Source organism: Protopterus annectens, chromosome 9.part0 (assembly GCF_019279795.1).
Source record: "Protopterus annectens isolate FY-2018-M chromosome 9.part0, PAN1.0, whole genome shotgun sequence".
Taxonomy (NCBI): domain Eukaryota; kingdom Metazoa; phylum Chordata; order Ceratodontiformes; family Protopteridae; genus Protopterus; species Protopterus annectens.
The window spans coordinates 1,163,574,671-1,163,601,206 of record NC_056743.1 but is presented as its reverse complement, the minus strand read 5'-3'; the positions used below and the strand labels follow the sequence as shown (position 1 = coordinate 1,163,601,206).

The window sequence follows — 26,536 nt, the reverse complement described above, 5'->3', positions numbered from 1 at the left end:
TCACAGTATGACAACAAGTTTGAGATTCCCAGTACAGTTGAAATTTCAGCACGCTACACTCAGTCCTAACCATAATTGCGTGGTATGGCAGTAGCGTTGTTACCTCACAGCAAGAGGTTCTCGATTCTCTGCTTGGCTTGGGAGTGCCTTCTGTGTGGAATCTGCATGTCCTCCCCGTGGTTGGGTAGCGTGCGAAAGACATGCGTGTGTAAATGGGCGTGCCTTCAGTGAAGGTGAAGGTTGGGCGTCGAGCTGGCACATCGTCTTTTCGTAAAACTTTACTGCCGATCAACTGGAGTTGCTCTGTGGCGACCCTTTACCGGGAAAAGCCGAAAGACAAACAACACTCAGTCCTAACCATGCACTACATGCTGTAAAGCTTGTAAGAAAGTGGTCACAAAGCAGTAACAGTAACTTTTATATTAATTATCACTTAACATTATTGGAATATAGAAATACTCAACTGCATGATGCTGGCTTATTGCATGCTCTCTTAATTAAGGTGGCAGGTTAATATTAAAGATTCATACATTTAATACCTTCTTGGCTTTGGAAAACCAAATTTAGGTGCATGAAAGCAGCCAGTCAAGTCAGACACTGCAATAATAAATCTGATTAAACTCTTCATTAAGAAGGAAGTTAAGGTAAGAATTCAGCAGAGTTTGAAGTCTGTAAAGTGAGAAACTGACTTAAATATATGACTCGAACAATATCACCATGAGTTAATCAGACCATAGCAGCCCAATTCCCAAAGTTTTTAAGGTGTGGAAAATTGCTTTAATTATCTTAATTAAATTACTTAAGATGCAATGGCAGCTCATGAAATTAAATACAGTGATGTATGTTATTAAAGTATTGAGTTATTTGGTAAAACATTAAATAAAGTCATTATGTAGTATAGTTGTCATATAATCAGTGTAGTAAAAAAATGCCTGTAAAAGAATAATACAAGGACATTTATAAAAAAATAGGTTGCGACTGAAAAGGATCCTCAGAACAGCTCATCTATCCTATTACAAAGCTGATAAATAAGTAAAATGTGTGTGTGCGTGCGTGTGTGCACATGTGTGTGCGTGTGTGTGCATGTGTGTGCATGCATGTGTGCGTGTGTGTGTGTGTGTATATATATATATATATATATGTGTGTGTATATATATATGTGTGTGTATATATGTGTGTGTGTATCTCTCTCTCTATATATATATATATATATATATATATATATATATATATATATATATATATATATATATATATATATATATATATATATATATATATATATATATGTATGTATATATATATATATATATATATATATATATATATATATATATATATATATATATATATATATATATATATATATATGTGTGTATATATATATATATATATATATATATATATGTGTGTGTGTGTGTGTGTGTGTATATATATATATATATATATATATATATATATATATATATATATAGTTTTATATATATATATATATATATGTTTATGTATGTATATATAAATATATATGGGTCTGCTTCTGTTAATTGAAAGCCACGTTTTTCCAAATAACAAGTACGACCCCACTTCAGCGAATGTGCACTTCCGTGAAGCACAGTTTTGCAAGCATATATGTAAGTAGTGAGGATGTGTGGGGGTGGGGCTTGCCCCCTTGCAAAAACATGTTTGTAGAGTTTTTTTTGTTTGTTTGTTTATATCCAGTTTGGTGAACCTGTATTCACGAAAGTGCACTTTTGCTGAAGTGGGGCTATCAGCCCAAGGGCCTATGTAAGCCTAGACAGCAAAGTTCCCTGGCTTACGCCAACCCAAGAAAGTTAATTTCCTGTGCCCCTGTCGAGCAGAGCCACAGAAGTGATCCCCGGGGTGTATTTCCTATTTCCCATCCACTCATCAAGATTTTTCTTGAAGAGTGTTAATGAGGAACTTTGCTTGACATAGATGGGTAGCTTGTTCCAGAGTATGGCAAGTCTCTGGGGCAGGAATCTATCCCTCCAGCAAGTCCTGTTTATTGTGGTGACAAGGTTTAGGTCCCTAGAGCGTGTAGCTCGGAGGGATTGGGATTTCTTTAGGTGTAGCATATCCAACAGCTCTGGGTTTGACATAGCTTTATATGTTAGGCAGAGATCACCTCAGAGTAGGCGATATGTTAGAGTAAAGCTGGAGTTTTTTGAGATGATCAGTGCAGGCCATCTGTTTGAGGTCAGTAATTCTCTTTGTGAGGTACTTCTGTGGCCTTTCCAGCTGCTACAGATGTCTTGTGAGGTAAATTCCAAATGGGGTGTTGTACTCTATAATGGGTCTAATGAGTGTCGAGTAGAGGGGAACAATGACCTCTTTTTTTTCCTTGATGAGAACCCTTTTGTGATGAGGTGTGCTATGTAGAAGGATTTCCTGACTACTGTGGTAGTGTGATTATCAAAGGAGAGACTACTGTACACCTGTGTTCCAAGGTCTCTTATCATACTTTTGATGTTAAAAAGACTGCTGCCTATGTGGTAGTTCGTGGGTACAGAGTTTTTACCAAAGGGGATAACAATGCACTTTTTGGCATTGAGCTTGAGGCCATGAGTCTGACACCAGGCATCTGTCTCAGTGAAGCCCTTCTGGAGGCTGTCCACATCGTTTGGGGACTTGACTCTAGCTCCTAGTTTGCAGTCATCTGCGAACTTAGTTAGCCAGAGGCCTTCTCTGTTGGCCTGTACTTCAGAGAAGTAAATACCAAACAGGAGAGGTACCAGGACTGAACCCTGTGGTACTCCACTTTTCACTGGTTTGAAGTCAGATTTGGAGTCTGCATCTTTTACAGTGTGGGTTCTGTCAGTGAGCCAGTTAGCAACCCAGCTTGTGACATAGGGATTTATACCTAGTTTAGTGAGTTTAGCTATAATTCCAGAATGGGGGATGGTGTCGAAAGCCTTGGTGAGGTCAAGATAGGCTGTGTGAACCACCTTACCCTCGTCTACAGCTTTGGTGACTGCCTCAAAGTAGTCGACCAGGTTCAGGAGGCAAGATCTGCCTTTCACAAATCTGAACTGGGTGGGGTCCCATGTTTGGAGGTTACCAATGTCTTTGTTTATCAATTCCATGATAATACTTTCCATGGCCTTGCAGACAAGGCTAGTCAGGCTAATAGGGTGATAGTTCCCAGGATCAGTGGTGGCTCCCCCTTTGTGGAGTGGGATAACTGTTGCTATGCGTAATTCATTGGGTACAAAGCCTGATGTGAGGCTATGATTGAACATGGTGCTTAGGTGGGGAGCCAGTTCGTTCTGAAGTTCATGTAAACTTTTGTTTCGTATCATACTTCTGTTATTGTGACTTTGGAAAACCAAATTTAGGTGCATGAAAGCAGCCAGTCAAGTCAGACACTGCAATAATAAATGTGATTAAACTCTTCATTAAGAAGGAAGTTAAGGTAAGAATTCAGCAGAGTTTGAAGTCTGTAAAGTGAGAATTCAGTAGAGTTTCAATGAGAAGCAACCTGAATAAATATGAGAAGCAAATAATGTCCATTATTTTTATAGATGGCTTGTATTTAAAAGCAACTCATCTCAGAGTACTGTTCAGAGCAGAGACTTTGCCCACAGTATGTATATCTATATATATATATATGTGTGTGTGTGTGTACATATACATGCACTCATTTTAGCTGAGGGTGGCCAAGATTAAAATCTGTTTTGTCAATACACTGGTTGACAAAAACAGATGGATGACAGTTGTGTGAGAGTGTTAATTCCAAGGCTTGGGGAATATGCACTTTACTTGTGGATTGTGTGATCTTGGAGTTGGAATGAAAGGTTTGTACTTTCCTTGTATAATACACTGTCTGTTATAAGCAACTATACCATCCCTTGTACATGCAGCCATTACCACGTACACTACACCTCCGGGCTCCACCAGTGTGGAACCATCACTTTCTGCATCCAGTGAAGGGTTGTTGGTTCAAGGCAACCCGTCAGCTTTGGAACTGAAGCAACTTGGATAGTGATATAGGTGAAAACAGTAAGGTTAAATGTCAGTGCTCATCTCATAAGGTTGAGGCTGCAATCATTTGCCAGCATAAGTACTGCAAAGAGGATTGGTCAGTGACTATTGTAAGCTCTTCTAAGAGATCATAGTTAAGGGTGCCAAGTGCCCACTCTTATTGTAAGGCAGTGATGTCTCTGTTAATAGCGGAGGACCTTTACTCATCATTACTGAGCTTTTTGCTAATATAGCATATCCTGTTCTTTCCTTTTGACTGTCTGGGATACAGGTGCACCAGTGCCCTCATCTAAATGTTGTTAAATACAATGAACTAGTTCTGAAGTCTGAGGCCTTGGAGTAGTTCAGACTAGAGCACATTCCTTAGTCACTGAAAGGCCTAATTTAACATTTTCAGTGGCCCTACCATTGGTTAGGTAATTTGGAGATATGCAGTTGTAAGGAAGTTTGGAATACACTCTCAGTGGTAGTAGCCCAGACCCAAGAAAACTTTGACTGCCGCAACACTGTCAAGGCAGGGGTTTTACCAGTCCATAATGTGCAAAGTAACGATACCTGCATCAGTGGAGTAAATGGCTAGATGAGCGAGTCTTTAAGTTGTCCTCCAGACATAATATTACTTACATATTGTTCTTTGGATTTTTAAACCAATTTCTAGTGCTGCAGAGAATAGTATATTAGTATTCTTCCCTTCATCGTACTCCCCAAATTTACATAGTCAAGGGGACAACCATGTTGATGTGAAGTTGGGTCATTTTACTGCACTTCATGGAAACTGTGTGGTTTGGAACAGGTGTATGTCAGCTTTATAGTACGTTCTAGCACTTGACTGTATTTAAAAAAAGTATAAGTGAATTTACATCAGTTTGCCACCCCTCTTTGGATTATTGATGTAATTCATTAACTACAGAGGAGGAAGACATTGCCAGCAGGGGAATTTGTGTACATTTAATAGAGACAGGAACTGATCTTAGCAGAGTACTGAGTAAAGGTAATGTGTTTTGCTTTTAGAGCAGCTGTAGGATTCTTGTATACCATTGCAGTGTTCATACCTCTCCAGCTGTCCTGATTTTGCAAAATGTATTTGATTCTGCATTTTATTTACTTCTTCTATAGCTACTGTATGTAGTCATATGTATTGTTGAATGCATTCAACAACAAAGATAAGTAAATATTCCTCATTTTTTAATCTCTTTTAAATTAGCAGTCTGTATCTGTTTAGCTAAGGTCTTTAAGCCTGTATTAGTAATTTCAATAAATAGTTGCACAGTATTTTGCTGTTAAAGTGGTCTAACTATTGGTAATAAAACAAAACAAATTTAAGCTAAAACAAATTGCAGTAAATTAGAGAAAATTAATAAAAACAATACAAAACTGCAAATCTTATATTTAGAATTCCAAAACAGTTTCAGAGCTGTGTCAGGTTGGGGGCATCTCCAAAGGATACAAACCCTGGGGACAGGCTGGGGTTGAACAGTTTCATTGGAGGCTCAGATAGTGCATACTTGACACTGATGTCATTACATATGCATTTTATTTCTTTTTACATTCAAATGTAAGCAACTTTCAACTTATTTTTTCCATTTGAAGGCCAGAATATGTTAACAGAGTGCACAGAGCTGTCTGTTCAGTACATTTATAACCATGTCTTCAAAGAAGATATTTTTTGCAATTGTGTCAACTTTAAATTCAGTGTCTTAATTTATGATTCTCAAAATGTCTTTCCCACAGTCTGACTTGCATTCTTATACTTCATTGACATTTACAAATTTCACTGTATCAGTTCTGTTCACTTCATTAGTATTTGCATATAATAGGTTCATAGGTTCATAGATTAAACAAGGCTAACTGTCCTAGTGGGACATTTTCATCCTAGACAGTTACTCTGTGTGGGAATCAAACCCTGCACCTTGTGTTTGTAAGGTAAATACCTTAACCATAACCCAAACTGAGGGACACCCACATTTTATCACATGCACATCTTTTCCTTATTTAATTGCTTTAACTGTGTGTCAGTAATTTTACTTGTTACGCATATATCCACCAGGTTTGGTTAACAACGTACCTCTTTGTTTCATAGTGTTTTATATAACAGACTATTCTGCCTGTTGTTAATGAACTACACAACTAATTGAATTCACGTTGTTCGGCACTGTTCTTCAGTTCCATAATATAAACATTTATAGTCCCTGCAGGATCTTTGCTGTAAAATAGAAATGGCCGGGGGTGGGGGGTGGGGGTGGGGGATACAAAAAAAAACAAAAAAAACAGATGACTTCCTTGGGTCACATTCATTTTTGAACTTCCATCTTTTTCTTGATGTTTTATCTTTCATGTTTTCAGCTATTTAGAAAAACTAAAACAGTTAAACACTTTTGAGGTGTCATCCTCAGTGACACACAGAAATGTAGCTCAGTGTATCTTTTTGGAACTCTCAACTAATCCATTTTCAGTTGAGAATAAAGCAAATTTTTTAATACAAAACTTCCATTTTTTCTGTTATATTGCATTCAACTGACTACATTCCTGATAGTTACAGATGTAGCATTTTTTGAGAATTATATTTCTATACTTTGAATATCTGAGCTCTTGAAAGGAAGTAGATACCTTCATTTCAGAGGTTTTTGCTTCTTACACCATGTGGTGTCTGGATGGTGAACCAGCAAGACAGAAACAGTGGGTATGGCTAACAACCATGCAATCTTTACTCCAAATAAATGCTCAAGAAGGAAAATGTACCACATACCATTCAGTTTCCTGTGGATAATTCATTAGTATTTTGAGGTATTTGTACCCCATATTCTGCACTGCACATAGTTGTGTACCATTTTATACTCTTAGCTGTCCTGATATTATGCAATATTGCAGTCTTCAGTAAAAATAGCTGAATGTAGTTTCTCTATGTATATGTGGAATTTTGGATTTTATTGTCTGGGTGTTGTCTTTGTATAGTTCTCGTTTGTAATTGAGTGTGCAAGTACTTGTGTATGAACATGCACATGAATGGCATATGCAGGTACTGAGTATGCATTAGCAAGTACCTTTTTAACAGTGCATTTTGTGTTTTTTCTTACAGTTCATTGTTTCAGGATCTCTCTCTGTGGCATTCACAAAGAAACCTAAGCTAAGTCTAGTAAGTATTTCACATTTTTGTCATTACAAAATTTTAACTCGGATAACAAAAAATAAATATAGGTAGTCACACATCAAGGAAAACATGAGAAATAGAAAGGAGTGGTGTATATTATGTTACTAAGAACATGAAATTGTCTTGGTACTATTGGGAACTGGAGGAAATCATAGAGTAAAGAAATTGTACCTAACAGAATGGCAGACAGAAACTGATTGACATTTGTATCTTTACTGTGTAGTAATTCCAGAACTATCCTGTTTAAGGTAGTTCCAGACCATCCTCTTTATTTGCAGCTGCAGAGCCTTTTACACTCCTTAATTGTACACAGTATGGAATGGTGGAAAAAAATAAGCCACCAAAGACTAATTTAACAAAGCATAGTTTAGTACAGTGCAAGCTGGAGGACCCCTTTTGTAAAGGCAATATTTTGCAGACCCTTCTATTTTGGAATGGGTTTTTAGACTGATATCAATTAATAGTTAATATAAATAAAGCAAAATTTGAATTTTAAAAATTAGATTTATTTTTAAAGAATTACAAATGAAACAGACACCAGCTTCTAAAACTGTCAGATGAGCTAAACATGCACTTGAGTTAATTTCTAGAATGAGTAGTGCATTAAGGCACTTCAAATATTATTAAATGTAGTAGGTTTTCTTAAATATTTCTGTGAATATTGCTAAGTTATGTTGAAAACACATGATCAGGCACCAGGGCCAGTAACTGAACTCCAATCACCCGGGCTGTAGTGAAAGCTGTACCAACAGCTCTGGCTATTATGAAAGTAAACTTCAACAGGACAATAGAAGTAAGAAACATCAAATTGCTAGCATAACTCCTCTGAACCTAATCTTAAAATCACATGTTGAAGCTTAGTTATGAATTAAAAACCTAAATAACCAACCAAAAACAATTCCCTCATTTGAAGCAAACTATTAATTATAAATCTATACAGTGTTACTTGCACAGTTAACAAGATTTGTCAGTTATATTTAGGTCCAGTATGCCACTGCTCCTCTCTGCAATTTTTGGAAATGAAAGAACCTGCAATAATAAATAATGTAGCATGCAGCCAAATCAATAGTATGAGTAAGGAGCTGGGTGAATTGGCATACAGTTAAGGGGATTGAAACCTGCTTTGCCAAGAGCCTTGTTCAAGCTGAAGAAATAGGAACAAATAGAAAATGACTTTAACAAGTTGGCTGTGATATTTAATACTCATTGAAACACAAATCTGAAATAAGAAAACAGTTTCTGGTATCCAGCATTGTGCCAATAATTAAGCGACTCAAAGGATTCCCACTGCATTACTTTTATCTGCAAGTCTTCCACACAGAACAAGTTGCAGCCTTTTCTAAAAACTACAGGTATGCGAAACACGCTTTACATAAGTATTAAACCAGAGTGAATAAAACTAAATCTAGCCCAGTGATATATATTCCAACAAATTCCAAAAAAAAAATGCCACCATTCAGGGAAGAGAGTAATCCAAAAAAGCTTTAATCTCACTATGTTAACATATTTTTTAATTCCCTGAGTGATGAATATTTTTTTTTTGATTAAACAAAACTGGTTGGTACAGAAGCCGTCTGGATTTGGGACACCATTCCTTGAACAATAAGTTTTATTACCAAATATATTTTATGTAATGTCTCGGTCATGGCTGGAAAACTGGCATAACATATCAGATGTTGTGTAGTCCAATCTCACCTTCATTTTTACATATGGGTTCAGAGCCGATCCTCGGCTCTGACTCGGCTGATTTACAAGCTCGAAGACTTCTGGTTGGCTTGTGGCTAAGCAGGTATCCCATAGTGCACCAGTACAAACCCCAGATCTCATTTGCCATGTCGACAAGTTCGGTTGTGCTTCTCTTGGCTCTGGCTAAGTGTCAAATTCTTTCTATTTACTTATATAGTATTAGAGTTAATATTGTGTTGTTAGGGTTGCTATTATCCTAGGCAGTTGTGTTGTTTGCCCTTTTGGTGCGATCTTAGTTTTAACTTGTTTTTAGTCTGGTATCCCATGTGCCAGTTTAGAGTTCCTTGTAGGCGCTGTTGCGCCTTGTTTTTTCTATATCAGGGAGAGTGTTGGTTTTTGGCGGTTTTCCGCTGGTAGTAAACAGGGGCTCCTGTTGTCATTTCTGACCATTATTGGGTTTCCATTTGACAGTCAGCTTAGTTTCTTCAGTGATTGTATTTTTGGCAGAGATCCGCTTGTTAATTACTTAGGGTTGGAGTTTCCTTCCCTAGTACGCTAGTTATTATTATTAAATTTTTACTAAATAGAGTCATTACAGCTTCTGTGTGCGTGAGTTTTTCCCTTTTCTGGTCTGTTTAAATTAGAAGACCTAGCTTTCTGTTCCACTGGGCTAGGCCCGTTAAGTTAGAGGACCTTGTGGTACTTCCTTCTGTAGGGCTTGGCCTGTTTTAGTTAGAGGACCCAGTCCTCTCCCTTTCTTCTTCTTCCTTTCTTGGGTGTTGCGTGTGTGTGTAATGTCTAAAGAGAGTAAGGAGCACAAACTTTCGGGTTTTAAGAAGTGCATGAAATGCTCCCAAAAGATGTCTTTAACGGATGGCCACAGTAGCTGTGTCTACTGTTTAGGGGCCATCCACTTGCAGGAATCGTGCTTGTTCTGCCATGCTTTCTCTCCTAGGGTGTTACAGGAGAGAAAGAGCAAGCTTATACTCAAGGGTCTACTAAAACCATCCTTTGAGGAATTTCTATCCAGTTCTTCGGCTTCCTCCAAGTCTGGCAAATCTAAATCTTCAAAAAGGCCTTCTCCGGCACTGGCTGGTGTCTCGGAGCCACCTCCTAAACAGTCAAAATCTGCCTCCTCGACTCCACAGCCGAAGGAGAGCACCATTATGGTTTCAGAGTCATTTCCAAGTGTTTTGGAGCCGACCTCTGAACCGATTGAATCAGCAGTTGAATCTGCTACTCAGAGCCAGTCTGTCGATTCCCTACCTGTTTCCGTGTTACTGTAGTCTCTAGTGCCCCCAGGTCAAGATCCCCTACTATGTCTTCCAGGAGCCTTTCAGAAGAAGATGTGGAGAGGGTAGTGTTGAGACTCTTGAAGTCGTCTGCTTTGCCAAAATTATTGTTGGCTCTGACCCAGTCTGCTCCGGAGCCACTCGATCCAACTTTGCACTTGTCTGCTATTCTTCCTCTGAGCCATGTTGGCCTTTCAGAGCCGGAGTGCTTGGTGCCACCGGAGGAACTATCTGTTCCAGCTCCCTTTGTCGCTGCTTTGGAGCTGGGTTCAGCACTGACATGCTCTGTGCTGTCCATCGTGTCCAGGGGCCGAAGCTCTCCTGTCGGCGCCGATGGGGAGGATTGGAATCGATCTTTGGTTCCCAGCCTTCCTCTCAGTGCGTCGGCCAGGGTGCGCTCGGTGCCAATGGCTCTGGCTCTGACGTCAACCTTTGTCTCTTTGGAGAGGAAGAGGTCTTTGGAGCCAGAGAGGTTGGCGTTTGAGATGATGGGGAGAGTGCTGTCTCAGTCTCCAGCTCCTACCAGTGGTACCAGCACTCTCCCCCTGAGAGCACCCACTTCAGTCTCAGCCCCTACTCTCTCTGGAGACAGCAGAGACCCTCAGCCTCAGGAGCCATCGGCTGGTGGCCCTCACTCTTCCGAGGCCTCCCCAGAATGTCCTTTCAAGGAGACTCCCTGGAAGAGGATATGTAAGAGGAAGCATGTTGACTCCCAGAATGAGTCTTTCACATCGGACACTGACCTCGAGGAGTCAGAAGGGTCTCCCAAGTCGTCGTCTGATGATGTCTCCTTTGTGGACATCCTGGAGATCCTTAAGCAGAGGTGCGACTTGCCCACTGTCAACCCTTCTGATGAGGAGTCTGTGTACCTGAAGGCTTTCGGATCTCAACCTTCTGCCTCTTGGGTGTCTCCACCTTTTGATGAACTGATGGATCTAATTAGTCAAAAGGTGTGGGATACTCCTGATGCCATGGAGCCAGTCCCCAGGAGACCTAATAAGTTTCTGTCTGCCCCTCCCGGTAAAGAGTTTTTGTCTAGTAGATGCCATGGTGGTGGCGGCGGCCAAAAAGAAGGAGCTGGTGGAGACTTCTTCCTCTCTTCACCTGCCAAACAAGGATTCTCGACAGATGGACAGACTTGGGAAGCGTATTTTTTGTTCAGCAGCATTTACCCTTCGATCGTTGAACTATCTCACTCACTTCACGAGATTGCAGAGGGATTTCCTCAAGGAGTTAGAAGATTCTATACAAGGTGCATGTACTGAGGGAGTCTCTGACAAGATTTTTTCTCAGTTGTCCACCTTAAATTCTATAGTGAACTCCTCCATGCAGCTTACCTCCTATGCTCCTGATGGAGCGAGTAGAGCATCGGGTTCAGGAGTTGCCCTGAGGCTTCACTCCTGGTTGCACTTGTGTAATTTTGTGGAACCATTCAAGTCTACTTTCACCAATGCCCTATTTGATGGTTCCTCATTGTTTGGTTCTAAGGTGAAGGATACACTCACTCGGTGTGACCAAGAAGGAAAGACACTTTCTGCCGTGGGAGTACATTTTACTGTTCCCTCTCGACCATACCCCAGAGGTCAAAGGGGAGGTAAAATGTGGTTCATAAAGTCCCAGAGGGACTTTCCGGACACACAGGGTGAACCCTCCTTCAGAGGCAGAGGAAGAGGAGGAAATGTGAGACATCACCCTAGAGGCAGGGGCAGTCCGCAATACCAGCATGGCCATGATTCTTTTCGGAGGCGGCCTTATCAGTGCTCCTGATGTGGGGCCCAACTGCGTTTCTCTGGGGCCGGTCGGGGGTCACATTTCTTTGTATCCAGAAGCCTGGCTAAATATCACTCAAGACAAGTGGGTACAAACAGTTGTTACCAGAGGCTATATGATGCCCTTTTCCCTTCCACCGTTTGTTCCAAAGAAGATCTCAGATGTACCACTCAGTCACAGAGATCAGGCAACTGTGGAGATCAACAAGTTGCTCTTAAAAAGAGTCATCCAGTCCATCCCAGCAGACCAGATATGATTCAAAACTTACTCCAGGTTCCTTTTTGTACCAAAATGAACTGGAGATTGGAGGCCAACATTGGACCTCAGCAGATTAAACAAATCTGTGAAGAAGGACAAGTTTCGGATGGTAACACTGAAATCGATACTCCTGTTAGGGAAAGACTATTGGATGTGCTCTCTAGATCTCCAAGACACCTACTACCAATAAAAATGGCCAAGGCATCCAGGAGCCAGTCACTATCAGTTTCGTGCTTTGCCCTTTGGTCTCACCACAGCCCCCAGGGTGTTCACCAAATGCATGGCAGTAGTGACAGCTCACCTGAGACGTCGGGGATTCCAGGTGTTTCTGTATTTGGACAACTGGCTCCTGACCGCCCCTCACCGGGCATCTACTCCTCCAAAACAGGGACGCCACTATTCAACTTTGTGCTCAGTTATGGATCTCCATAAATTGAGAAAAATCTGCATTATTGCCCTCTCAATCTGTGATTTTTATAGGCACAGAGGTAGACACAGTGAACATGACAGTTCATTTCCCTGCCAAAAGGGCACAAAACTTAATCTCTCAAATTCAGCGTTTTCTCCCATTGCGGAAGGTCACAGCCAAGTGGGTTCTTCAGCTCCTCAGGACTATAGCTTCCACCATTCTATTAGTACCATTAACCAGGTTGCACATGAGAATTCTGCAGTGGCTTCTGTCTTCCCAATGGTCCTTCCAATATCTCCCTCTGAGTCATCCTATCCTGCTGACGGAATCATGCAAGAAGGACCTTCTTTGGTGGATAGCTCCCAACCAGATGATCACTGGCGCCCCCTTTGTTCCTGCCCAACCCATTGCCAGTGTGACCATGGATACCTCCCAGATCAGGTGGGGGGGGGCATTATCTTGGCAGGACTGTCCAAGGCACATAACAAGAACACGAGGTCACCTACATATCAATGTTCTGGAGATGAGGGTGGTGCTTCTGACATTGCAAGCACTTCAAGACCTTCTTCCTCTAGGGACTATTGTGATACAGTCAGACAGCATGTTGGTAGTTTGGTATATCAACAAACAGGGCGGTACCAGATCTTACCCACTCTGTCGAGAGGCCATGCGAGTTTGGGAATGGGTGATTTCTTCCCAGCACATTCTGGTTGCAACGCACATTCCAGGGATGACCAATGTAAGTGATAGCTGACAAGCTCAGCCGGGCGATTCTACTGCCTCATGAGTGGTCCTTGAAACGGGAAACAGCGGAACAGATTTTCTGAAAATGGGGACAGCCTTGCTGCCACCGTTTTGCCAGTCCAGTCAATGCCAAATGCAGCAGCTATTTTTCCCACATTCCCCCTCCGGGGAAGACACCCAGAGACGCTCTGGCTCATGACTGGCCCATGGGACTTCTGTATGCCTTTCCTCTCATTTCCAATGTGATTCAGAAAGCCAGTCAGCTGGGAAGCAAGTTGATCCTCATTGCTCCTTACTGGCCTCGTCAGGTCTGATTCCCTTTTCTCGAGCCTCTTCTCCTGGACAATCCTTGGATACTGGATCCAGCTCCAGATCTGTTGACTCACCTGTCAGGTTTGTTACATCCCTCAATCCACACCCTCAAATTGACAGCATGGCTGCTCCAGTTCCATCCCTAGTCAGGCTTCATGATGCACCATCCTCAGTATCACATATTCTTATGCCCTCCCATAAACCTTCGACTAGGAGGCTATATGGCAGTAAATGGAAAAGATTTTCTATTTGGGCACAGAAAATGAATGTAGATCCCTACACTGCTTCTATCTCTGTGATTTTGGAATTTCTCTCCGAGCTTTTCCAGCAAGGATCTGCCACGGCCAGAGTCCAATTGGCGGCAATTTCTCATTTTCTCTTAGGGTTTCCGGACACCAACTTAATGTCTCATAAGCTATGCAAGACCTTTTTGAAAGGAGCTACTCTACTGAGATCACCGCTGCAAGAACCTGTGGCTTCTTGGGATTTAAATTTTGTGTTGTCCAAACTGACTTCTCCCCCGTTTGAACCTTCCCACTCATCTTCATTGAAATTTTTGTCTTGGACGACTTTGTTTTTGGTAGCTATTACGTCAGCTAGACGGGTATCGGAGCTACAGGCCTTGTCTGTTAAGCCACCTTATTTGATATTTCACAAAGACAGGGTGTCACTGCATACTAATCCCTCCTTTGTCCCCAAAGTTTGTTCCCTTGCTACCTTAAATCAATCCATAGAACTCCCAGTTTTCTTCCCTAATCAGTGTAATGCAGCTGAATACCGTTTTCATCAGCTGGACATTCATAGACAACTACGTTTTTATTTACAGTGGACCAAGGAATTTAGGAAATCAGATCAACTATTCATTTCCTTTTCTAACTCCAGATTGGGCTTACCAGTTTCTAAAGTGACACTATCTAACTGGATTACCAGTTGCATAGCCTTTATCTACAGTTCGGAGGGCAGGCCTTTACCCTGCAGGATCAAGGCTCATTCTGCCAGGTTGCTGCCTACCTCTGCAGCCTTTCAAGCCAGGATCCCACTTGATAATATTTGTGCAGCAGCTATGTGGGCTACCCCTCACACTTTTATTGCACATTACGAATTGGATTTAGCTTCCAGGGGTAGAGCATCCTTTGGCTCCACGGTGCTTAGGAGTATTTTCCAGTGAGCCACCCAAGAATAAGGCGCTAGGGATGCTGTCCCATATGTAAAAATGAAGGTGAGATTGGACTACACAATATAAAGAAGTTATGTACTCACCATAACATTCCATGTTGATAGTCCATCTCAACCTTCATTTTTACCAATCCGCCCTCCTGCACCCATCCTGGAAGATTTGGAGATATTAATAATAATAATAATAATTTGGTTATCTTTGGTTGGAGACCCTTTAGTATTGGTTTGTCTGTTATGGTCATTTCTTCTAGTGAGCAGCAAACAAGATCTGGGGTTTGTACTGGTGCACTATGGGATACCTGCTTAGCCATGAGACATCCAGAAGTCTTCGAGCTTGTAAATCGGCTGAGTCGGAGCAGAGGATCAGCTCTGAACCCATATGTAAAAATGAAGGGTGAGATGGACTACCAACTTGAACATTATGGTGAGTACATAACTTCTTTTTAAATCCATCAGTCTGACAGGTATAATTCCAGGTCTTATCACTTGTAGTTTGCTGACAATCACTGGGAAGTTCGTGTTTATGTCAGGGTAAGGTTATGTACATTTTTCTGCCTTTACCTGTCTTATCAGAGCTGTAGGCTCATTTTTTTCTTGGGTTGGCAAGAAAGTCCTGAGACTTTTCACTTCTATGCTCCTGATTTTCTCCACTCAGAAGCTCATGCAGTCAGCTGCTTGGGCACATGTTGAAGGAGCCCAAGGCTTTGAAAGACTGCCTAGCTGTTATAGCCTTGAGTTTTCAATAACTGTGCAATGGATGATGATGTTTTTTTTCCACTATGTCCAAAATATCAAGTTCAATATTTGACAGGTTTATTCTTAAATCACGCTCAGCATTCAGTCTATTTCGCTGTTTATGTTTTAGGTTAAAGTAATATGGAAAAGGCTCACTCACACAGATATGTAGAACAAAATGGAAATAATTTCTGGAAAGCTTTGTCTGCTAATCTTGGATAAATGTTTCTTACTGACAACCAAAAGTTAGACTGTTTTGTTTAAAAACAGTTTTTAAAGGACCGTCATACAGCAGCTCTGCCAAATCATCTTGTTCTGGGATTGTCAAATTATTAATTTCATCTATTTTTTTCGTAACTGAATGGATCTCTGATCCAGTTTTTATTGCATTATGGTGGAGGAAAATAAAGTCTAAAAGTTTCTCACAAACTTCTCAAGTGTTGATAATCACCTCTTTTGGGTCTACTTTTTCTTCATCACTTTGTACAAAGTCAGATGAAGTTGAAAATGAATTGAAGACATTCCTTTTCAATTAATTTTTTCATAATTCTATTTTTTAATTATAACTTGTATTTTATTTTCAAAATGTCTACAGTAGTTCTGGCAAATATTTCTGAGGGCAGATTTTATCCTCCCAAGTCTTAATCATTTCTGTCCGTATTTATTTAAAGTATATTCGTGTATTTTTGACTATTGATCTCTGTTTGTGTTATATGTATATATATATATATATATATATATATATATATATATATATATATATATATATATATATATATATATGTTATTGTTGTCTTTCGGCTTTTCCCGGTTAGGGGTTGCCACAGCGGAACTCCGGTCCGCTAATGATTGGCAGTAGATTTTCACGAACGCCGAGGTGCCAGCTCAACGTTCAATCTTCAAAGAAGGCACGCCCATTTACGCATGTCTTTCGAATGTCCACCCAACCGCGGGGAGGACATGCAGACTCCACACAGAAAAGGCACTCCCTGCACTCCAGCCGAGAATCGAACGGGAGAACCCCTTGCTGTGAGGCAACAATGCTACCGCTGCACTACCGTTTTTTTTATATATATATATATATATATATATATATATATATATATATATATATATATACACATACATATATAGTCTATAAAAAAGAAGTGTTTTATGTTCTGAAGTGGTTATGACATTTTTTATTTTAATTAACACTGTGAATGGTGTTTCAAACCAGAAATTGTCATAGTGGGAGTATATAAAAAGGCGTGAATGTATGTTGTTACCTGTTCTTAGGAAGTTCTTAATTAAATAGAATGAAAGAGCTTAATCTATTTTTTGCTTTGGTCCAGTATCTTTTTATTGTTTTAGTGATTTCTGAGTGTGCTGCTTTGCAGTTTGTTCATGTTTGTGAGGTGGTTTTGTACATTTGGACCTGGAGCTGTGTGTTGTTTTTGGAAGCCAAGCAGAACATTGTGTTCTAGCCGGAGTCTTCTACAAGCCATATTCATTGGTTTTAGAACTGCAGTTTAAAGTCCCCGGTATTTTGGCAGATTACTATGGCAACCAAGGGTTTAAGTTTCTCAGACTTAAGTGTTTACCCTAAACCAGATGATCTTTCCATGCTAATGCATAATTTGAAGGACGTCATCAGTAAGGCACATAACATCCTGTTACAAGTAAAAGGGAGTTTGGGAGCCCTCCAGGCAGATGGAAAAAGGTCTGATGGGTCATCTTTGGATGATAGGACTGTTGTCTGAGATGAAGTATTTGGTGTCGACCATTCATGGATTTTTTGGAAGCTGATAACAATAACCCATTTTTAAAAGTGAACAGTGCCACTTCACTCACTTAGTTACCTGTCTGCTGATAATAGAGACATACCTGACTTCAAAATGTCTTTTTTTTTTTGCTTTGGAGAAAAAGATGCTGAAATTTAAACCTTTAATACTCGAAAATCATTATTTGAGCAGATGCTTTGAATTGGGTATTGTGCCCTTAGGTTTAAGGGTGTATGCGTCCCCAAATAGCATTAAATACAATGATGATTTGTTTGTTAAAATAAGGGGCCTATATAATAAGATTGATATGGAAGTACTGAAATTGCTTATTAATTGGAATAATGAAAAAAATCAAAGTACTTGAGGATATTAAGAAACTTCATGTTATAATTAATGGGCATCCTCCTCTGCATTTGTTTCAACATCTGTTTTGTAATTTAGATAATAAAGTTCAAAGACATGTTGAAAGTATTGTGCTTAAGAAAAAAAAATTATTGGGATATTTCAACTTACCAACAGGGGCAAGCCTTTGTAATTAATAAGAGAAAACCTTTGTAAATGGTTCTAACAATAGTAATAATGTTAAAGACCATACTATTGGGGGAAACCATCTTAATAGGTTGGACTCTTTCCCTTGAAGGAAGTGGTATGGGAGTTTCTGATACTGCTAGTGGCTCTACTTTTACAAATATTTTATGTAGTGAGTCTAGCAATTGTAGTAAAGAAGCCTCCCCTTTTTCCTCACAAATCACAGGGCTAAGGAGTCCCCCCACCCAATCAGGAAGGGTTTCCAGTAGTAACAAAAAAGAAGGGAAGAACAAGGGTCATTAATAGCAGAACCAGTTGTATTTAATCTAAGTCGTAAAGGTTTTTCAGATGTAGTTAGATGTTTAAAGAAAAGTTTCACTTTTCTGCCAGCTTTTAAAGTTAATGTTACTAATACCATTTTAGACTTCAAACCATTTGTTAGGAAATTGAGTTAAAATATATTTTTCATGGTATTCCTGACAAATGGATGAATGTTTTTAGAAAAAAAAAGTATTGTTATCCCCCCTTGACTAATGCACTTAACATGTTTTCTTCAGTTTGTGAAAGTGAACTTTATGACTTGTTTAGAGGGTTGGAAAAAGAAAGGAGGCGTGTTTGTAAGTATAAATATCAGAACAAGAACAATAATTTTAATAATGAGATTTTACAACCTTACTCAGACACAAGCTAATGCATTGAGAGAATTGAAAAATCATTCTCATCTTAGGTATATGAAGGCTGATAAAGGACAGGGGATAGTAATTATGGAAAATTATGGTTATAATGAGGCAATCACTTTAATACTAGCTGATTCATCCAAGGCTAACAAAGTTTCTACAGATTTTGTTGGGAAGAGGTATCAGAATATGGATTTAGTATTACTTGATTTGTTACATCGGCAGTACATCACAATATATTTATTTGAGTTTTTAATGGTTGAGCAGCCTCAGTTAGGAATTTTATTTGGAATTCCTAAAATACACAAGAATTCTTTGTCAGCCCCTTTCAGTAAAATAGCTAAGATTTCCATGTATTTAAATGAAATTTTGAATCCAATAGTCCAGGCAAATACTTAAAAGATTCCTGGATGTTCTTAGATGAACTTAAAAGTATAGCTTTCAAGGAGATGAGACATTGTTGTGTACCTTTAATGTTTGCTCATTATATACATCTATTGAACAAACTGAAAGGCTTGAGTTTATGTGATTTATATCTAAGCAAGTTTGGATATTCAGTAAGGCAAGATATTTTTGTTGTTTGCCAATTAATACAATTAGTTTTAAGTAATAATTTTTTATGATCGGTGAAGGGATTTACCAGCAAATTAGAGGAGTAGCAATGGGAGAGCATGTCCCTTCAGTTTTTGCTAATTTAGTGATGTGTTGGTGGGAACAAGAATTTTTGAAAAAGTTGTTTTATTTCAAATAGATATGATTATATAAAGGATATATTGATGATTTGTTTTTTTTTATTTGGGCTGGTAATAGGGATCAATTATATGATTTTTTCCCCTAATTAATAATACTGCACCCTGGCTTAAATTTACAGAAGGTAGTATAGGAGTTAAGGCACATTTTTTGGATGTTGAAATCCAAATGCATGTTGAAGGAAAAAGATTCATTAGTACTATTCACAGAAAAGAAACTTTCATAAATAACTACTTATGATAGTTTCCACCCAAAATTCATGAAGCTAAACATTTTTAAAGGGCAAATTATAAGAATAAGTAGCATGACCAGTGATGGCAATAACTTTTACAATGAGGCTAATATATTAAAACAACTTTTTTTAAAATGTGGGTATCTATTAGAAGAGTTAACTACTATTTTAGATTGTGAGAACACCAAGAGATAGTAAGTTTCCACCTTCCATTAAGATTGGTTTTTCCCTAACAAATAAGAACAAAGTAAAAGGGTTGGATCAAACAGAAATGTTGAAGTATTCTTTTCCCCTCCCTATGCGTACAGATAGGTCACAGATTAAGAAAGTTATAGATAATAATTGGAAAATTATTATAGAGAATCAAGATTTAAGTGACATGTTGGGTGTTAAACCTAACTTTATAAAAAGACTAGGAATTTAAAGCAGTTTCTTGAAAATTCAGTAGATATGACTTACAACAAAAGTGAAAATAAGAATTTTGGTACTTTCCCCTGTCAGAAATGTTCACGGTGTAGATTTATGATGGCAATGCATATTTATTATTTTAAATATTTGGATTTTTTTATTATTTTCTAAAGGCAGGTTTAACTGCCAAAACGATGGACTTGTATATTTAGCTGTGTGTTCTAACTATGACCATTTTTATATTGGGAAAACCATTCAAATGTTAACAGATAGGGTAAGAGATCACCTCTTGGCCATTAAAAAGGATAGGTCCAACGCATTAGCTAAGCATGTGTCACAATGTAGGGATTTTAGGAAGTTTTTCTTTTTTTGTAGCTGAGGTAGTCGATCAGGCTAAATTTGTAGGGTCTATTAATAATTATTTGGAATTTTTAGAATTCAAATGGCAAATATTTCTGAAGGCAGGTTTTATCCCAGGTCTTGATAAAATTTCTGTCTGAAATTATTTAAAGTATGTTAATTTTTAAAGAGTGTATTTTTGACTATTGATATGTATTTGTGGTATATGTTTATATATATCTATATCTATATATCTATATATATATATATATATATATATATATATATATACACACACACATATATATATATATATATATATATATATATATATATATATATATATATATATATATATACACATACATACACACACACATATCTATATATATGTATATATATATATATATATATATATATATATATATTTATTTTATATATATATATATATGTATACACACACACACACACATATATATATATATATATATATATATATATATATATATATATATAGTGTGTGTGTGTGTATATATATATATATATGTATATATATTTTGAAGTAGACCCAGTGAAAAGTACTAACTCTTTCTTGTGCTTCCAATCAGTTGATGTAAAATATTTAGACATTTCTGTCATTCAGTCACTAATTGTAGTATGTCATAACGAAATTAACTGCAAATCTTTGGCAGCTTTATTCTCCACTATTCGCGTAACCATTATTTTTGTGGTAGGTAGAATTAAATTTTCAGCAACTTTATGGGGTTTTCCTGACTTCATGATTAGAAGAGAAACTTCATTTGCAGTAATGGCTTGCTCATTATTGCCACTAGTTGTATTTTTTCTTATAACTTTATGATTTGCTTCCAATTCTTTCAATTTAATTTAGAAAAAAATCAATCAACTAACCAGCATATTGTTTGTTTTGACTGAAGGTGTTGCTTAGGCTTTGCTGGCTTCATAGCTTCTTTCAGTAATACATCATAACAAATGACCAATAAAGGTTTATCAGCATGATCAAAAGTACTACTTGTAAATCCATATTTTAAGTACTTTTCTGAATATTTTCATGTCTTGAGTACTGGTGTCGTCTTTAATTTTTTTGCTGCGGAACAAGGTAAATCATCATCTTCAGATGACTCTGAATTGTTCCCAGTATGTTTTACCGTACCTCTCTTCAACCAATTATCCATTTCTTAGAATCTAAAATATAATTTAAACACTTTTGAAATATCAATAAAAATTCACAACCATGAAAGAGGTGAACAAAACAGTTTAACTTACATTCAGTTTTGCAAAAGAATTTATGGATATACCAGGAAAACCAGTACTAAAATGTACAATACAAATAGAAGTCAGCACAAACAATATATGATTAAAATATATAATCCCTTAGCAGCTGCAAAGTCTCTTGAACTTAGGATGCACAGTAGCAAATTAGCCATGGCCTGGTAGTCAGAGATACATAGACTGCATGCGGTGCAAACGACTGCATACCATTGGATTAATGGTAAACAAAGAATGTATTCTGTATTATCAGTGCTTTTTTTGTAAACTAAAAGGTGGCGGTGCACATACATTTGAATCAACCCCCCCAACCTCCCTCTCCCCCCTCAGCCCCCCCCCAGTCAGCCATTTTAATGCCCCATTGCTTGGCTATTTCTCCTCATTTGCCATAAACACTGTTCAAAGCTGTGTGTATTACTTTCTTCTTTACTTCTACAATGATTACAGATATTTGATTTTATTTCAATTTTATAGCACAAGCACTGATAGACATTTGCCAAACAAAGCATTACAGTCTCACAATGAAAACACTTGGCATTAAAACTTCTCTGCCTTTGAAACTCACATTCACTGAAAAAGCATTGAAACCCACATTCAAAGAAAATACATCTAGCCAGTGGTGGATTAAGTTTACCTTTGGGCTGTTTTCAAATCCTAGGCCCCTTGCACCCTTTTTTAGGACTATTCAAAAGTTCTTTGCTTCACCTTCCTGATTGTATTAAATTGTATCCCTTGTATAATACAGCGCCACTTGTTAGACTGTATTTTAAATTTATAGTCTGGAACATTTTTCCAGTAAGGAATGAAACAAAACATATGAATCAATAATGACAAAATTGGCCATTTCAGAACATTTCAACCATAAAAGGCCACTCATGCTTTTGTCATTACAATCCACCAGTATCAGTCAATATGCACAATGTCTGCAGAAGTAAGTCATCTGAATAATTCCACATTAAAGAGATATGTAATTGATGAAAAGGTTGCTGCTAGCAAACAACTTTATATTTCAGTGTTTCATCTACAAATTCAGTGCCTGCTGCCCTTGAAGAATAAATTGCCTGTGTCACTTTAAAAAAATGGTAAGCTGGTAATATTGCAGTAGGCCAGGGAATGGATGGCAAACTTGAAAACAGGTTCATAGTTACTAAGCGTCTCATTTAAGGACATACTCAGGACTGCAGCACCCCCTCCCTTAAAATACAACACAGTATCAGCAATCTGTGTACATGCTATAGGAGTAGAACCCACAGGCTTCTGCATAAGAATGTGAGTATGCTATCTGTTGTGCTACTAACACTGCTATAACATTTCTATACCACAATAGTGATACCATTTGCTAAACAAAACAGTTGTACATTGTAAACAGACTTAGCATGAGCAGCGGTAAACGTTTCTTCACTGGAAGCTCAGAGTTCCTTAAAAATGCACCTGAAACTCAGTTCCTTGAAAAATGTTGTTTTCTGTAACTAAGGTACAGGCTTTGAGCCTAAGCAAATTACTAACCACCTGCTAACTCCTAAGTAGGGCAATTCACTCTCTCGCTCTCTCTCACACACACACACACACACACACACACACACACACACACACACACACACACACACACACACACACACACACCCCTCAGCTTCTTAGTGCAAAAAATCTGGACAAAGTCTAAAATAAATATGGACAGATTAAAAATATTGCTCTCATGAACTTAGAAAATTGCTAGAATAACAGGGTTTGTATTGATATGCATTTTTTCTAAGGATATGAAGTCTAAAACTCAAATGACTGTCATTATGTGGCAACTTCAATCCTTTTTAGGAGGAACAGACAAAAAAATGGGGCAAAAATCTGGATATTCTGCAAAAACCTGGACATTTGAGGGGTATGCTGCCTACCTCTTAGACATGGACACACACACACACACACACCATACCTCTCAACCTGTTAGCACAAGAAATCTGGACAAAGCCTGTCATAATGGGGTGGGGGGGGGCGAAGGCTCAAAACTAGGGACACATTTTCAGTATTGCCCTTATAAACTTAGAAAGTTGCTAAATAGCAAGATTTGTGTTAGAATGCATTTTCTGATGGCTGTGAAGTCTGAAACTCAAATGCATGTCAGTATTTAGTTTTAGTAACTTTAATCACGCCAGTGATTTGTCAAAAAAAGACCATTTTTATGAGGAACAGACCAAAACTATAGGGCAAAAATCTGGACATTCTGTGAAAATCTGTACATCTGAGAGGTATCACACACACACACACACACACACACACACACACACACACACACACACACACACACACACACACACACACACACACACACCCTATCTCCCTCTTACACCACTCCATACTTCTCAACCTCTTAGACTAAGCTAGAGCAAGAAATCTGGGCAAAGCCACAAATAATATGGGGACAAAAGCCTAACATACGGACACCTTTTAAATATTGCTATTACAAACACATAAAATTGATACAACACCAAGTTTTGCATTAGTATGAATTTGCTGATCTTAGGAAATGAAGTCTGAAGCTTAAATGTCTATTATTTTCTGACTTCAGTCCTCAATGATGTGTCAGAGATTTTCCAGAAAAACACAATTTTATGAGAAACAGACTAAAAATATGAGGCAAAAAATCTGGACATTCTGCAAAAATCTGGACAGTTGAGAGCTGCTACTTAAACAGAAAATTATGTTGATTCCTAACTGTGCGGAACATAAAGAATTACAGGATTTAATGCATTCTGCTGAACAAGTTGGTAAACATACTTTGCAATGTGGTGTTGATTCTTTAGAAGCACCTTGTAGGGCTGCTGTCACTGGGTCTGTACTTAGAAGGCATGCTTGGCTTAAAGAGCAAACCTTGCCAGATCATTTTAAAGCTAAATTACTGGATGCTCCCTTAAACCAAGACCACCTGTTTGACAACAGTATCACATAGTTCACAGTCAATGTGCCACACAGTAACAGCCCTTAAGGCTAAACAACACACCTAATACACTTGTAATAGGTGACTCTATTGTCAGACACACTGACGTTCCACTCACCAGGCTGAACAAGAAGGTCACTGTAAGCTGCCTGTCGGGTGCCAGGATCCGCCACATAACACAAGCACTCGGGTCACTCCAAAGCAAGTACAAATATGACTCCGTCATTGTCCTTGCTGGTGTGAATGACTTGAGACGTACCTCCCTGGACTACATGAAGAGAGACATAGAGGAACTCTCTGATCATGTAGCCCAGGCCGGTATGACCCTGACCTTGAGTAGCATCTTACCCTCACCAAGAATGATGTCACAGTATAAAGACAAAATGATCAATTTTAACAATTGGCTAAAGTATTGGTGTCATTCAAAGGGGATCCAGTGTCTGTCAGCCTGGGATGACATGCTCGACAGGCCATGTTGCTTCGCTAGGGATGGCTTGCACCTGTCACCCCTGGGCTTTCGAATATTGGCTAAGGCTTTTGCCACCCCATAGTGCCTTTTTTAGGCAAGGCTCAAAAGACAAACGCACCTCCATAGACAACACAAGGAAAAAGAAACTAAGGGTAATGCTGCTCAACGCCAGAAGTCTAAACCTCAAGATGCATGCACTCGAGGCTCTCCTCAGTATGGAGAATATCGATATCTGTGCAGTTACAGAAACCTGGTTCAAGGCTCCAGAGAGCACCCCAGCACTACCAGGTTATACCTCATACCATGCTTTTCGGCCCCAAAACTCGGACCAAACCACAAAAGGAGGGGGAGTATCCATATTCATCAAAGATACCCACACCTCCAGGTTAGTGGTACTGCACGAAGCATCGGAGACCATCCATGTGCAACTAACAGTGGGCAAAACTGCCTTTCAGTTTGTAGCCTGCTACAGACCACCCTCCCAAACTCAGGAACCCCACTCAGCTTTCCTGAGAACACTGGAGAATATGAAGGTCTCTCCAAACACCATAAAATTGGGTGACTTCAACTACCCAAACATAGACTGGGAGCACTATTCAAGCTCCAACACCCTCGCCCAATGGTTCCTAGAATTTATAAACTCAAATGCTATGGAACAACTGGTCACCACTCCCACAAGAGGGGAAAACATATTGGACCTGATCATCACCAACATAGGGACTCTGTTCCATACCAAATGTATACCCCTCATCGGTAAGATATGACCATAAATTAATCTCACTGGACATCCATATCCCGTCCCCAGCGAAGGAAACCATGGTGAAGAACTTCTCAAAAGCAGACTTCACACTTCTCAAAAAGGTGGAATCTTTCAAATCCCCTGGGCCAGTGGAAAATACAGCCCAAACCGCAGAATCCTTTACAAACGCATTCTATGGACACCTACAGGAATGCATGGATCGTGCTATCCCAAATAGCCATAAGTAAGCTATACAACAGAAGGAGGAAGCTACTACATGATAGAGCAAAATCCCAAAAAAGGAAGGCATCTCTGATCAGTACTAGCAAGAAACTACGATCCCTCATAAAATCATCTAAGGACAGCTTCAAAAGAAAAATTGCACAAGGCGCTAAAGATAATCACAAGGCCTTCTTTAGTTATGTCAGGAACTTGGGTGGCAACTCCCAGATATGCTCTGAGTTAGTGCAAAATGACAAAAAATACACTGAACCCACAGACATTGCCAACATCCTGGCAGACAGGTTCAGTGCAAACTTCTCCCCCCATTCCCCCCCAAAAGAGCAAATGTTTATCCCAACAGAGAGTGTAGCCTCCCTGACATCACAGATGCACAGGTGAGAGCTGCCCCCTCCAAAGCAAAAAACACAGCATCAGTGGGACCGGACGGTGTCCCGGGCTGCGTCTTACATGAGTTCCAAGAAGAACTGAACCCTCACATAAAGTCACTGTTCAATCTCAGCCTTACTACAGGATATATACCCAAGGAATGGTGTACAGCAACAGTGGTCCCACTCCACAAAGGTGGTGCCACAACGGACCCCGGAAACTATCGCCCTATAAGCCTGACTAGCCTGGTCTGCAAAGCTATGGAGCGTATTAT

At 39.0% G+C, this 26,536-nt stretch overlaps 1 protein-coding gene across 1 annotated transcript in view; it reads left to right on the top strand.

Annotated features, from left to right (window-relative positions):
* Window positions 1-26,536, top strand: part of LOC122811898 (membrane-spanning 4-domains subfamily A member 4D-like) — a 394,276-nt gene that overhangs the window by 90,263 nt on the left and 277,477 nt on the right. Inside the window, exon 2 of the mRNA XM_044084048.1 lies at window positions 7,079-7,135. Within this exon, the coding sequence (XP_043939983.1) occupies window positions 7,079-7,135 (57 nt within the window). The remainder of the gene's footprint in view (window positions 1-7,078; window positions 7,136-26,536) is intronic.